At 31.9% G+C, this 14,324-nt stretch overlaps 1 protein-coding gene across 4 annotated transcripts in view; it reads left to right on the top strand.

Moving 5' to 3' along the window:
• The window catches only part of Orct (Organic cation transporter), a 130,663-nt gene that overhangs the window by 91,810 nt on the left and 24,529 nt on the right, over positions 1 to 14,324 (top strand). For 3 of the 4 annotated variants that reach the window (XM_014420452.3, XM_014420448.3, XM_014420450.3), the window contains exon 2: positions 10,964 to 11,113. In XM_014420452.3, the coding sequence (XP_014275938.1) occupies positions 10,971 to 11,113 (143 nt within the window). In that variant the 5' untranslated portion in view covers positions 10,964 to 10,970. Of the gene's footprint in view, positions 1 to 6,098; positions 6,217 to 10,963; positions 11,114 to 14,324 lie in introns of those variants that run through there. The other variant, XM_014420451.2, reaches the window with a different exon arrangement.

Below are 14,324 nucleotides of genomic sequence, written 5' to 3'. Positions count from 1 at the left end.
TTAATTTGAGCGCTAATATACATTTATACCTCTAATAGTTTTTCATAAATCAAAACGTTTGTCCAAACAACTAGAAATCAACATCTCGCGAATTGTTTTCAACAAATATCATGAAAACTATTACTCCTACGAAGATAAAGGTCATAAACTACTTTATAGCTCATTACACTAGCTTTAATTTGAGCGCTAATATACATTTATATCTCTGACAGTTTTTCATAAATCAAAACTTTTGTCCAAACAACTATAAATCAACATCTCGTGAATTGTTTTCGACAAATATCATGAAAACTACTACTCCTACGGAGATAAAGGTCATAAACTACTTTAGAGCTCATTACACTAGCTTTAATTTGAGCGCTAATATACATTTTTACCTCTAATAGTTTTTCATAAATCAAAACTTTTCTCCAAACAACTAGAAATCAACATCTCGTGAATTTATTTAGGCAAATATCATGAAAACTACCTCTCCTTGATAAATGTCTTAAATTACTTCATAGAGCATTGCACTTGTTTTAATTTGAGTACTAATAAATATCTATACGTCTAATGGTTTCTAAAGTACAGATTTTTCAAAATAAATTTATCAACTACTGATTTTTCAGTACATTTTTTATAAAATGTTGCTTTTTAGACGGGATGTCTCGGGAATATTGAACGGAAATAGCACCTTTATGGCTCATATTTTTAAAAAATTACTGTACTTTAAAATATGTTCTAACTAGTTTTTACTGTTGTTGGTAGTTTTAAAAAATGGAGCTCTGAATGAAAAATAAATATTTGTTTAAAAAAATTTTTGTTAGAAGCATCTATAATTTTTTATTTCCCCTAACTAAACTTTGCAGTCTCATAAACATTTACTACTAAGAATAGATAGTTTTCATCAATCAAAATTGGGGAATCCATTACTAGAGAGACTGACTACTACATGATATTACATGACTATTATAAGGCCTATCTGGACATACGGAGTTGAGCTTTAGGGCTCCACTAAACCATCAAATTCCTCCAGAATCCAATCCTTACAGTCCAAAATCCTTCGTAAAATCCTTAATGCTCCTTACTTTGTCACAAATCAAGTCATCCATCAGGACCTCAATATTCCATATGTTGCCGATTTGGCCAGAACCAGATACCGTTCCTTCCATAATAAACTTCTCAACCACCCAAATCCACTTGTTTCTAACCTGGCTTCTCCTTCATTACCTAATAGTCCTCCTAGGCGTCTGAAAAGAACATGGCCTCGAGATCTTCTCCTCTAGAAATGTTATTGTAGTTCTATCAGTGGGTAGATTCTCCACATGTTTTTATCATGTCAATATGTCTCCTACAGCAAATTTACTTGTTGTATATATGCGTATACAGTTGTAAATATCAATAAATAAATTATTAAAAAAAAAAAAAAAAAATGGGGTGAAATAACTCAATTTTTCTCCGCTTCAGTTCTAGACTATTAGAGGAACATCGAGAATTAGTCTCAGCAAAATTCAGTATTCAATTTTTTATCGAATTCCCTCAACTACTTTCAATTTATTCCCAAATCTTGAAATTAAGTACTTAGTCAATAGAAGTAATAAGTAAGCACCATTGACCTATTAAGCTTATACTGTAAATATACTTAGCACATATTTTTCACGATTTCGATTAAAAGTGTTTCATCACCTCAATTGTTGTTAGTTGGACTGTACGTAAATATTCTGATACACACAAACGATATTTGAGGAAATATATATACGATTTTCATATATATATTTCACATATATTTTTTTTTTAAATATATATATATATATCTGTATATGTTTTGTTCAACTTGATTTTCAATAATCTTCAACGTATAATAGGGCCAACTCAAGCCTAGATTGTTTATTGCACTTCTTTATTTGTGATTATCCTTTGTTATATGATCAGCTCACCGTTAGATAATTAAGTATCTCTTGCAGCTTCCATTCTTTGTCAATCATACCAAAGTCATTAGTATCCTTAATGTGGGTCACAGATATTACGTATGTATGATTATACTTTATTGTATGTTTAATTTATTTACTTCATTATTTTTTTTTCGCTATTGGAGGCTGTCTGAGGTGGGGGCCAGATGTCCAACCACCTTAATATTTTTGTTTATTTTTCCTTTTTTCTTTGTTTCAAATATTAAAAAATTTTCGCACTGTACGTACTGTGTCTAAGAGAACCTACAGTTGAGCATCTCATAGCACATGAATAGGCACTCTCAAACTATTTACCCCTGCCACAGTGGATTTTTGTACGAGACAATTAGGTATAATCATGGGAGTAGTGGTAACACCCCCAGTTCCTTCAGCTCAATCGTCAATTCCTGATACTTCTTCACTTTTTTATCCCACAGTGGAGCTTATATTATAATTGTTTGGGATCCCTACATCAATAATTTCCGCTTTTTTTTTTCTTAGATCTATAAGGAGGATATCTGGTTTATTATGGCGTACTGTATGTAATAATTGATTCATCCCAATAGAGCTTGAGAGGACCTTTTGGAGGAGTCTATTTGGCTGGTACTTGTAATATGGGTTCTTATCATCAATATCGTATTTCATCGCCAGGGCTTAATGCAAATTTTTTTTTTATGTGGATATAGTAAAACTACACTATATTAAATAAATATGCAATTACTGTCGGTCAGCACAAATATATTTTAGACCCACAGAAGCTATGTCCTGCTTGTGATGGAACTTCAATGGAGGATTTTTTCCATTTCTTAACAAACTGGCTTGCGTATCTTTAGAACCGAATCCGGTACAAGCCGAAACTAAGCTATACTAACCAAAACCAATGTATGAATTTTTGTCTGTACCCTCACAATCGGATCGTAAACTTCTCTTTATATATGTAACACAAAGCCTTATACTTATGAAGGCAATTATGCTCAACATAGTGCTTCGAAGAACACCCACTGCAACAAAAATACAAGTCAAAAACTCCTTAAAATGTAGGCCGCTACAGAAGAAGGAAACAGTGCAGGACCAGAATATATATTCATGCTAAAAACCTTAAATGAAATCCAGAAATAGGGGTTATGAAGGGGGGGAAAAAAATTATACTTAGAGCAGGATACCTATCTTCACAATAAGATGTATATTTTTTTATTTGTTTTATTTTATTAAGTAAGTAATATCGTTTTTGTTCTTTTTTTTTTTTTACTCTGACTAATGCAGAAAGTCCTAGTTTGGGTTAAGTGTTAATTATTACTTATTTTGTTACTAATAAAACCATCCATAAAGACTTAAATGTTCCTTATGTAACCGATCTAGCCCGAACCCGATATTATTCCTTCCATAATAAACTCCCTAACCACCCAAACCCACTAGTTTCTAACCTTGCTTCCGCTTCCATTCTCGGCAATCCTCCGAGGAGCCTGAAAAGAAGATGGCCTCGTGACCTTATATCGTAAACTGTTTTTAGAGTTCTACTACTGGGTAGTTTCTCTACATCCTGTATCATATCATTATGTCATTATGATCAAATTTACTTGTTGTTTTTTTTTATAGAGTTGTAAATATCAATAAATAAATTTAAAAAAAAAATATTACTTATCTTAACAATATGTGTGGTTTTTGTTTCTTTTATTTTATTAAGTTAGTAATGTAGTTTTTGTTCTGTTTTTTCACGCTGACTAATCTAGCTAGTCCCAGTTGGGGTTTACTGTTTGTTATTAGGTTATATAAATTATTTTTAATTCACCATTTGGATATTCTGTTTTGTTATTATCTTATATAATAATCAAATAGTTTGTAGATTGTTATTATTATTAAAATGATTGTTAACTTATGTACTTTTACAGGCTACCTTCATTTGTACGGGGGTTGCCCCATCAACAAATAGATAAATTATTATTATTATTAGTAAAACTACACACAGGTTATTTTTGTATCAATCCAAATCTTATACAAAGATTTTTAAATTAATTATATAATATTGAAATAAACATCACGACATTAAATGAACTATTTAAAGACTGTATGAATAAACTACTGTGTAAAAATATAGCATCACTCTATTATTCACTCTTTTATTTTTATTAAAAAATCTAGTTTCATACAACTTTCACTCTCAACCCTACTTTGAGTTGAAATTTATTTTATCTATGGCCAGTTAAGAGTAAAAACTAACTACTGTCATAACTACAATGGAAACACGAAAAAATTAATTTATGAATTTACTGGAGTTGTGTATTTTTCATAACTCTCCATTACCTTGCACAGCTCTAAATATCGTATTATATATTATTTTGTCTATCTGTATATTAAATAAATAGAAATAAACATCACGACACTAAATAAACTATTCAAAGCCACCAATCAAATAAACTATTTTGTAAAAATATTGGATAACTGTTATTTTAATTTTTTTTTTATTAATAATTTTGTGCACCAATCAAATTTCACTTGGCACCCTTGTATCAGTAGAAATTAATTTTAATTATAAATAACCGAGAGGAAAAATTAACTTTTCTCATAACTAAAATGGAAACAGGATGAAATTTATTTATAAATTTACTGAATTTAAGTAATTTTCACCGCTCTCCTTCATGCTAATTCTATATGCTGATGATATTATTTTTTAAAAAGTCTTTGGCTTTTATTTTATTTGGTGTAGATATCACATAATAGATGTTTACCAGTTAAATGAAATAAATAAACTGTACTAAAAGGGATATGGAAGGATAAAAAAAAAATTAAATCTTTTTTTTTAAGATTACATGATTCTGAACAATCATGTTATAAATATATTTCACGGTTTATGTTAATTAAAAAAAAGAAGGTAATTTGAGGTTTAAAAAAAATGGATGCTCACAATTAACTGCGACTAAGATAGCTTACTGGATTATGGAATAAGATAGGTTAATCTTCATCACCTGACAAATGAGATTACAAACAGTAAATAAAGAAAAATATTCAGATGTGATGCAATGTTTTGGCAGAGCAGTGGTATAAACTGTGTGACAGTTACCGTCACGATAACATTTTGTATTGTGGCAGCATAGCAGCACTATTAAGACTAGGGTGGTTAACATCAATAACTCCGGCGTTGGTGAAGCCACTGTCAATCAAATTACTTTAGTGCCCGCCACCTGATAGATAACCAATTAATGAGCAATTTACACAAAAGGTTGAAATTTATGACAAATTTACAAAGGTTGATGACCCCCATTTTAGGATATTTAGCATCACGTGACGATCCATAGGAACGGAGTTGTAACCATATAATTAAAAATTACCCAGGAAAGTGATTATAATCCTTACCACGGTAATGACTAAGCTGAAAATTATTATTATTCTGTTATATTATGACGAAGATATCGTTTGCAATCCTAATAAATAAAGCATAATATAAAGGTTTGAACCAAGTTAACTTCGGAGAAAAAAATCATAAAAATTATTAGTTTATGTAATCAATCAAATATGTACATTTTTTCTTGGCTCAAGTCCTCCATTGAGGACATACAGAACCCGAAGGTGGGAATATCAAGACAGTTTTCTTGGGATCTCCGCCGAATACGAGTAAATATTGACTGACTCCAGTGGAAATCAAATCACATCAAGCAATCTGGGGCTCCAACATGTTCGGCTACCATGTCCTCTATATATGATAATATTGGTTTGTTATATTCATAGAATAGGGTTCGAAATATTTAAGTTCAAATAAAGTGATTGTTAAGATAGTGATATTCTGGTCTCAATAAAATAGACCACTGGCCTTTTTTAGCTAGGTAAAAAGAGTGAATGTTGAGTGGCCAGGAACGATCAAGTTACCACTGGCTAGAAATAACTTCTGATCTGGAAAGATTACAGCTGGAACTGGGCAATACTCTCCTTTATATGAGTCACTGCTCCAAAAAAAAAACTTTGGCTGATCCCATAATTTTTATGTAAAATAAAATTCATTTAATCAATGATTATTCCTTATCTTGCGTAGTGTATGTATTGAAACGTTACACACAAACACTCCACACGATAAAAAAAAACAGTTTGCAGTTTGAATCACTAGAGAAGCAGATCCCTTATCAATTTACTAGCGATTTCATAATTTAATTCATATATAATCTTAACTCGGTTCCATTTGGGATGATGGGTTGATGGGTATAATCTAATCAGTTGTATAGATATAGGCGGCTCGGCTGGCAGCAAGTCTAGTTCAGTCTTCCTGAGGTGGTGGATCGAGGTAGTGGACGTAGTAAAGGTAATAGAAAACAAACACTCTAACTATTGTTAACATTACTTTATTAATAGTATATTCGAAAACATTGTAAACACTAAACATGGTCTAACTTATTCCCTCAAAAAATATTTGATTTATAGTAGAAAGTTTGATAAATACTTTAAATTTACAATTCTATATAGTGCAATTTTTATAATCCCAATTTAGTAAAAAAAAAAAAAACAAAAAAAAAACTCGATTCTATTCATTATATCATAAATAAAACCTTGCAAATTTTAATCTTTACAGCGAGCCTTACAGAATGAATTAATATCATTTCTTCTTAATTTATTAATTATAATAAAAATATCATATAAATATAATTTCTTCTTAATTTATTTATAATTAATATATAAAGTATAATAATAAATAATACAATTTATTAGATAGACGAAAAATGTGATTTCATATTTATTTAATTTGTTTCTCTGTACTAAAACCCCGAATTTGAGGTATTTCCATCCATTTCAATCTAATCACAAATTCAATTTGTAATCTTCCTCCTTAAATATTCTCAATAATCTGCTGGGACCATCCCCTGCTCATCCACAAGATCCGAAAACCGGTTTATCCTGAACATTTGTTCACCATTTTACTGTTTATGTTTGTTTGTCCTAAGCCACCTCCACCAGCTTCATCCACCCCTATCTTGGGCTTTGCAATTTATTCCTTGGTGTTTAGCCGCATCCTTCTTGTTTCTGTCCACCAACCTAAGTTTCGGCCAACCTCTTGGTCTGCCTACTATGAGACGTTCATGGTTAGGAAGAGAGCGACTGTGACCTCTTGCTACATGTCCTCCCCTCTACAACCTCGTTAGTCTTCCTTCTCCAGATCCCTTTGAAGGGTGCCAGTAAGAAAACATGCCTCGCAACCGTACATCACTACGGATTTTATTATAGTATTTTATAGCCTTAGGTTCAGGTTTCTTGAAACTTCCTTTGATCTAAAGATACAAGCTACAGAAAAGAAAAGTTTATTTGCACTGAGAATCCTCCGGTATATTTCGCTATCCTGGTCGTTTGACGTTACTGTTCTTCCGATGAATTTGAACCTGTTAACTTTTAGAACACTCCTGCTTACAGTCATTAATTTACTCGTCTACGCTACTATGAGTGAGAAGGCCAGCACCTGGATATCTTCTGTTTTACTACCCAGGACTGCTGCATCCTACGCATATGCGAGGTATTTGTGCATCATTCCCAAGTGCACTTCACCGGGAAGTTTGGAGTATTTCCGCAATATTCACACCAATGCCAGCTTGAATAGCACTGGAGAAAGAAAGTCTACTTGGCGAAGTCCTGACTTCACTTCGAAAGCTTCGATCATCTCTCCCTGAACAGGTATTCTACATTGGGAACCATTTAGACTAGCCCTTGTCAATCGCCCCAATTTCCAAAATCCCAGTTCCGGTTTCGTCTTTATTTTCCAAAAACAGTTTCTATCGACGGAATCGTAGGCCACTTTTACGTCAATGAATAGAGCATGTACCTCTTTTTGCATTTCCTATCTTTTCTGAAGTTTCTGTTTCAGGATAAATATTTGGTCTGAGTTTTAGGTATCAGGTGTCTTCTCTTCCTTCCGTATTTTTAGAATAAGTTGTTGCACTCCAGTTTTTAGGTTGTCTTCCTCTACTTTTAAACAACTGACTTAAACTCTGGACTTTTTAAAACTCCTGGAGCTTTTTGTGGTTTTAATCTATTGATCGCCATCTATACATCAAGTATATTGGGCTCTTACTCTTTATACTGTTCTAGGCCCTCATCATTTCCTTTAAGTGGTTCTGCCTTTAAATCCGGTTTGTTCTGTACTAATTTCAGGGTAGAATTCACAAATGTTTCCGGCTTACCATTTTTCTTTAATATAAGTTTCTGTTTTAGTAAATCCCTTTTTGCTGATTGTAATATTTTAAGCGGTTTTTTGAACTGGCTTGTATAGGGTGTTTTTTTAAGCCCGATAGAACTTGAAATTGTAAAAAATAACACAAAAAATTAAATTGTAATCAAAATTTTTTTTTTATTCGAAAGATCAATACGTGACATTAACATTTGAAAATGATTTCGGGCATATGGGCACCGCGGCTGTTCTTGACGAAGCGCATTCTGTAAAATTGTGTTCAGCGATGAGGCGCATTTTTGGCTTAACGGGTTTGTTAATAAGCAAAATTGCCGCATATGGTCGTGCGATTTGACACCTCTCGATTATTTCCTATGGGGCTACGTGAAGTCACTGGTTTATGCTGATAAACCAGCAACAATTGACGCCTTGGAGGGCAGCATTGTTCGTGTTATTCGTGACATACGGCCAGCAGTGCTCGAAAAAGTGGCCCAAAATTGGACGTCCAGAATGCGCTTCGTCAAGAACAGCCGCGGTGCCCATATGCCCGAAATCATTTTCAAATGTTAATGTCACGTATTGATCTTTCGAATAAAAAAAAAATTTTGATTACAATTTAATTTTTTGTGTTATTTTTTACAATTTCAAGTTCTATCGGGCTTAAAAAAACACCCTATAGCTGTCCCGGGATACCCTGTATTTTTTGCCAATCATTTATCAAGACTATACTCCTAATCAATTTTCATATTGCGTCTTTGTGCACAATCTTATTTTGTCAATTAAAGGACTATTTGTTTCTTATTTTTTATATAGCGTTAATTTGTAATTAAAGTACAAGTGAACTTTTGAACGTGATTTTCCTTTATAATCCAGAACAGCTATATAAGACAATATACTAAGAGAAATGTATATGTTGGTTTTTTAAGCCAATAATAACCTCTCGAATAAGTACAAAAAAAATTTCTATTTCCACAAAAAGTTATGATTAAGTAATGCAGATACTGTATAGTCTGGGTTCTGCACGTCGAGGCTAATGTAAATTTAGAATAATAAAAGAAAAAATATAAACTAAATTTATATCTTGGTACTTATACGTGTTTTTGCAAGAATGTTTTCTTCATTCGAAGCCAATGATGTTGAATTCTTGACCTCAATATTTACAAACAAACCTTGAGTTAAGATTTCATTCCCTCAGTCTTCTTCTAACCATTAATTCTGAGATAGGTATCCTCAAATCACTAGCAAACAAGTTCCTAAAGATTCATGAAATAGTTCATTAAATTAAAAGGAAAGGATGGTTTTAATGTAACAAAAAAAAGTAAAAAGAGGCTTAAGATAGAATTAAAATCAATGGAAATCAATCATGAAAAACATCTAAGGCTTAGCTTGTTGACAAATAGTGAATAAAAATTATACAAATAAGCCCTAATGTGCGTCTTATAACTAATCATATCACTATAAAAAAAAAAGTAAAACGTGGATTAGGCTCTGAAACTCATAATACCTTAAGATTCATTGGAGTAGCGATTTTTAAGATGAAGTAAATTAACAGATCCATAAAACAGTGAAGACTTTAAAATTTACTTTAACATTAAACTATAATTCTAATAAACAAGAATCCATAGCTTAGGGCTATGTTAATTCGTGTCTGGTGGTTACAACAAGATTAACCTAATGAAGAGTATTCTTCTTCTTCTTCTTTTACTGCCACAACAGACGCATGAAGCTGTCCTTGGCCTGCTCAACAGCCGCCATCCATATCTCTATCTTCTGTAAGGGTAACAGGTATCCTCAGTGGTCACAGATCCTGCCCCACAGCATCCTTCCATCGGCCCTTCTGCCTACCACGTCGCCGCACACCATCCGGAACGTTAATGTACAATTTATGAACCACTCTTCCCTCGCTCATCCTCTTCACATGCCCAAGCCATTTAAGCCTCTTTATCCTGATCTACGAGAAGATGCTACATTCCTTGTAGAGTCCAACCATTTTTCCTTCTTCACCAATTACTGTTCTCGCATACGGGCCCTAAGATCCTCCTCAGATATACCCTTTCAAACCTGTCTAGCAAGTTAATAATTTTGTTGCTTAAGGTCCACGGTTCCCACTTTATGTAACGATTGATTCTCCTTATCGATGTTTTGTGCAGCATAAACTTGTTGGTACGGCTAACAAGTTTTCTTACAATGGAGAAATAGGCTCTATTTCCAGGTGCAATTCTGCTTTTAACCTCTTCTTCATCCTGGTTATCATTGATGAAATATTGAGTATTATAGCTGGAAAATATATCGGAAAAGGCAGAGAAAGGCGATGGCCACGTTGAGAAGATATATCGTAGCCTATAACATTTATGGTACTTCATAAGCAATGAAGATGGATTGGTGGAGAGCTACGGTGGATAGATAGGGAGGGGACTTGTGTCCAATAAGATATCACTTTGTAAGGAAGAGTAGGAAATATCATGACTCCATAGGAATTTGCACAAGAATATGTTACATATAAAACTGTTAGATCATTGACAGCGTTTTCCGATGGTATGAATATTTAGATGGTGTTTACAGCAGTGAAATATTAAATACATTGCTAGTCAAGAAAAAACAGGAGCCTAGTCAGGAAAAAACAGGAGTCATCCTTCGGTTGTTCCCAACTTTACCATTAATAATTGTATAATTATTAAAAAAAATAAATAATAATTTTGTACTAACTTGTATGCATGTAGCTATTGAAACACCATCTTATGGTGCCCTATTGGTCCCAAATTCATTACCAAGTCTCCTACGAAATAAATCAGAATATTGTTAGTACACGAAATCTTATGGATAGTGATTTATTACTGAACCATTATAGCAACAGTTACCTTATATATTCTTACTAAAATTATTAATTCTGTTTCAGGAAGACCATGGCGTACGACGATGTGCTGGAGATGCTGGGACAGTTCGGCAAGTACCAGAAGAGGATATTCATCTTGCTTTGCCTTCCAGCCATCTCGTGCGCGCTGCACAAGCTTTCAGGTGTCTTCCTACAAGCCAGGGTAGCACACAGGTAATTATGGAATTTGTTACCGACCATATTTTAGTATATACATAACAAAACCCTTCGTAGAGTTCTATCAGTATAGCGAGTACTGTAAAGCCCCGCGTTTAAGTTATATGATTAGAGTTCTACTACTGGGTAGTTTTTCTACATGCTGTATCATATCATTATGCCATTATGATCAAATTTACTTGTTGTATTTTTTATACAGTTGTAAATATCAATAAATAAATAAATAAAAGTTATACGATATATGCAAGGTATATTTATAGAAAATTTACTATTAGATATTCTAGGTGCTGTGATTTTACCATTTTACGTTGTACATAGATATTGGTCTCTTATAGACATTAGACTCGTTATAAGTTAATATCTTAAAGGCAAGATGAGAAACATTTAATGGACGTTTCCCTCAACATCGTACCTAACGTCTGACTGTTCGGAAAAACGCATTAGCGGTATTAGGCATTTGGCAGCTGGTAGTTGAACACGTGACCACAGGATGCACCCAACAAGTTATATGGTACAAGAAAAACAACTATGGAACAACTAGAGATAATCTAGTTTAATTTATTTTGGAAAATATAAAAACTACTTCTCCTACGTAGACAAACGTAAACTAAATTATCGTACATTAAACTAGCTTTAGTTGGAGAGCTAATTGACATCTGTATGTCTCATGGTCCCTGAGATAAAGATCTCCCCACCCCCCCAATAAATGCACTAACTATTGATTTTTTAGTACATTTTTTATTAACGTAATTTTAGAACTATTGAACGTAAATAGCTCTATTAGGTCTCATATTAGTAAATTTACTCTACTTTAAATTACGTTCTCTTAGGTTTTATAGTATTTTTGGTACTTTTAAAATATAGCGCTCCGAAGGAAAAAAATTTTTTAATATTTTGAAACCGCCGCAATTTATTATTTTCCCATAACTACATTTTGGAGACTAATTAATTTTGACCTGTAATTATTCTTATTTTTTATTTTAAAACGTTGGGTGAATTAACTGACTTTTTTCCACTGGGCTCTTGTACTACTAGTAGAGCTGAGGTTGTAAGAGAGCTTCTCGTCATCGTATTTATTTCGTTAAAAAATTAATTAAATTTTTTATCCGAAATCCCATTTTATATTATTGTATTATTGTTACATATATTGCAATATTATTTTCACTTATCTAGTGTAACGTTATAATAGAAATAAAATATTTAGATTCGTTAAATTTATCAGCATATGTATTTCTCAGTCTAATTTCAACATTGTACTAACAAATCATGTAAAAAAAATTTAATAGTTAATCTTGAAATTTTTAAACTTTAAATCAATATTAAATTATTTACGTTATCAACAAAAATCAATATTCAATGTATGTAAAATTAATATATGGTTAAACAATTAAATTAAATTTAAGTTTAATTGATATAACATCAATATTAAATTAATTAATATAGATATAAACTATTGTATGGTTGAAGGTGTGCAATTTAAATCATTTTTGAAGTGCACTAGAAGAGTGATAAGGCACTGGCACCAACTGAAGTGGAGTGGCTCAACCACTTGACTATGAAACATGGCGAATATGAAGTGAACAGGTCAAAAATGCCACGTAAAATACTAGTCACAGTTTAAGTGATTTTACTCAACTTTTTTTTATTTATTTTTTTTTTTTTTGTGATTTCACAAGTCTGATTAGGAGGCGTTAAATGCCCTCATTTGAGGTTATACATTATACATTATATATCAAACTATGTATAATTACTAGTTAAAACTGATGAGTCTGCCAAGTATAGGTAGGGGGAATAAAAATAGCGGCTGTGTCAAAACGTTAAAAAAAACATTAATTTTTCATTCGGAGCTCTATATTTATAAAACTACCAACAATACTAGAAACCCTAACAGAGCACTAATTGAAATAGAGTAAATTTGCTGAAATATTAGCTCTAATAAATCTATTTATTTTCAATGGTTCTGGAGCTATATCTTTTTAAAAAACAACATTTCATAAAAATGTACTGAAATATCAGTAATTAGTTAATTTATTTTGAAATATATATGTATCTCAGGAGCTAATGACCTTTATCTTTTTATGAGTAGTAGTTTTTATGATATTTGACAAAATAAATTCACAAAATGATAATTTCTAGTTGTTTAGATAAAATTATTGAAAATATATATATCTAGAACCATAAGACGTACATATGTCTGCCAGCACTAAAAAAAAAAAAAGAAATTTAAATTACTAGAAAGTAGTTTATGACATGTATCTTCGTAGGGGTAGTAATTTTAAAGATATTCGCGTATAAATACAAATTTGGTACCTGAAAATTTGTCTGAAAATCTATAAATAAATTTATTTTAGCAAATATTATAACTAATATTCTTGCAAAGATAAACGTCAAAAACTACTTTATGGCCCATTAAACTAGCTTGAATTTGAGTACTAATATACATCTGTACGTTAAATGGTTTTTGAGACATAAATTTTTCAAAATAAATTCACTAACTACTGATCTTTCAGTACATTCCATTCAACATTTTTATGAAATGTTGCTTTTTAAAAAGCTATATATCGTGAACTATGGAACGTAAATAGCTCTATTAGGGCTTACATTTTTGAAAATTTACACTACTTTAAATGATGTTCTCTTAGGTTTTTTAGGTAGTGTTGTTGCTAGTTTTAAAATATAAAGCACTGAATTAAAATTAATGTTTTTAACGTTTTGAAACAGCCGCCATTTTTTATTCCTCCTATCTATACTTGGCAGACTCAATTTTTGCAAGTAATTATACATAGTTTTCATTAACGTAATCAAAAATTGGGGTGAAATAAATGCTTTTTTTCCTCTTGAGCTCTCGTACAAACAGCATCATTTTCATTTTGGAAATAAAGAATAATTTATTTATTTTTAACACATTTATTGATACATTAAAAAGAATAAACAAATTGGAAATGAAACTAACGTTAATTAGCGTTCAAACGTAGCTGTTATGAAATATCTCTTGTACCCGAATGCCAAGCTCGAGCGCGACAATCTATGCATACGCGAGGATTTTAGTACTCCCGAAAAGATTGGTATAAAACTATCTCTGAAACTTCGAAAATATGATTAGTATCATATCAATCACATATTGCCCTGTATTACTCCCATATTACGGTCAAAAGTCGTCTTTGAACAAAAAAATAATAAGGAGATAGTCGGGAGTGCGATAAAAAAA

The sequence above is a fragment of the Halyomorpha halys genome, unplaced genomic scaffold (assembly GCF_000696795.3).
Source record: "Halyomorpha halys isolate HHAL.00 unplaced genomic scaffold, Hhal_1.1 Scaffold270.1, whole genome shotgun sequence".
Classification (NCBI taxonomy): domain Eukaryota; kingdom Metazoa; phylum Arthropoda; class Insecta; order Hemiptera; family Pentatomidae; genus Halyomorpha; species Halyomorpha halys.
The sequence above is the reverse complement of the archived record's forward strand: the minus strand, read 5'-3'. Positions and strand labels throughout refer to the sequence as shown.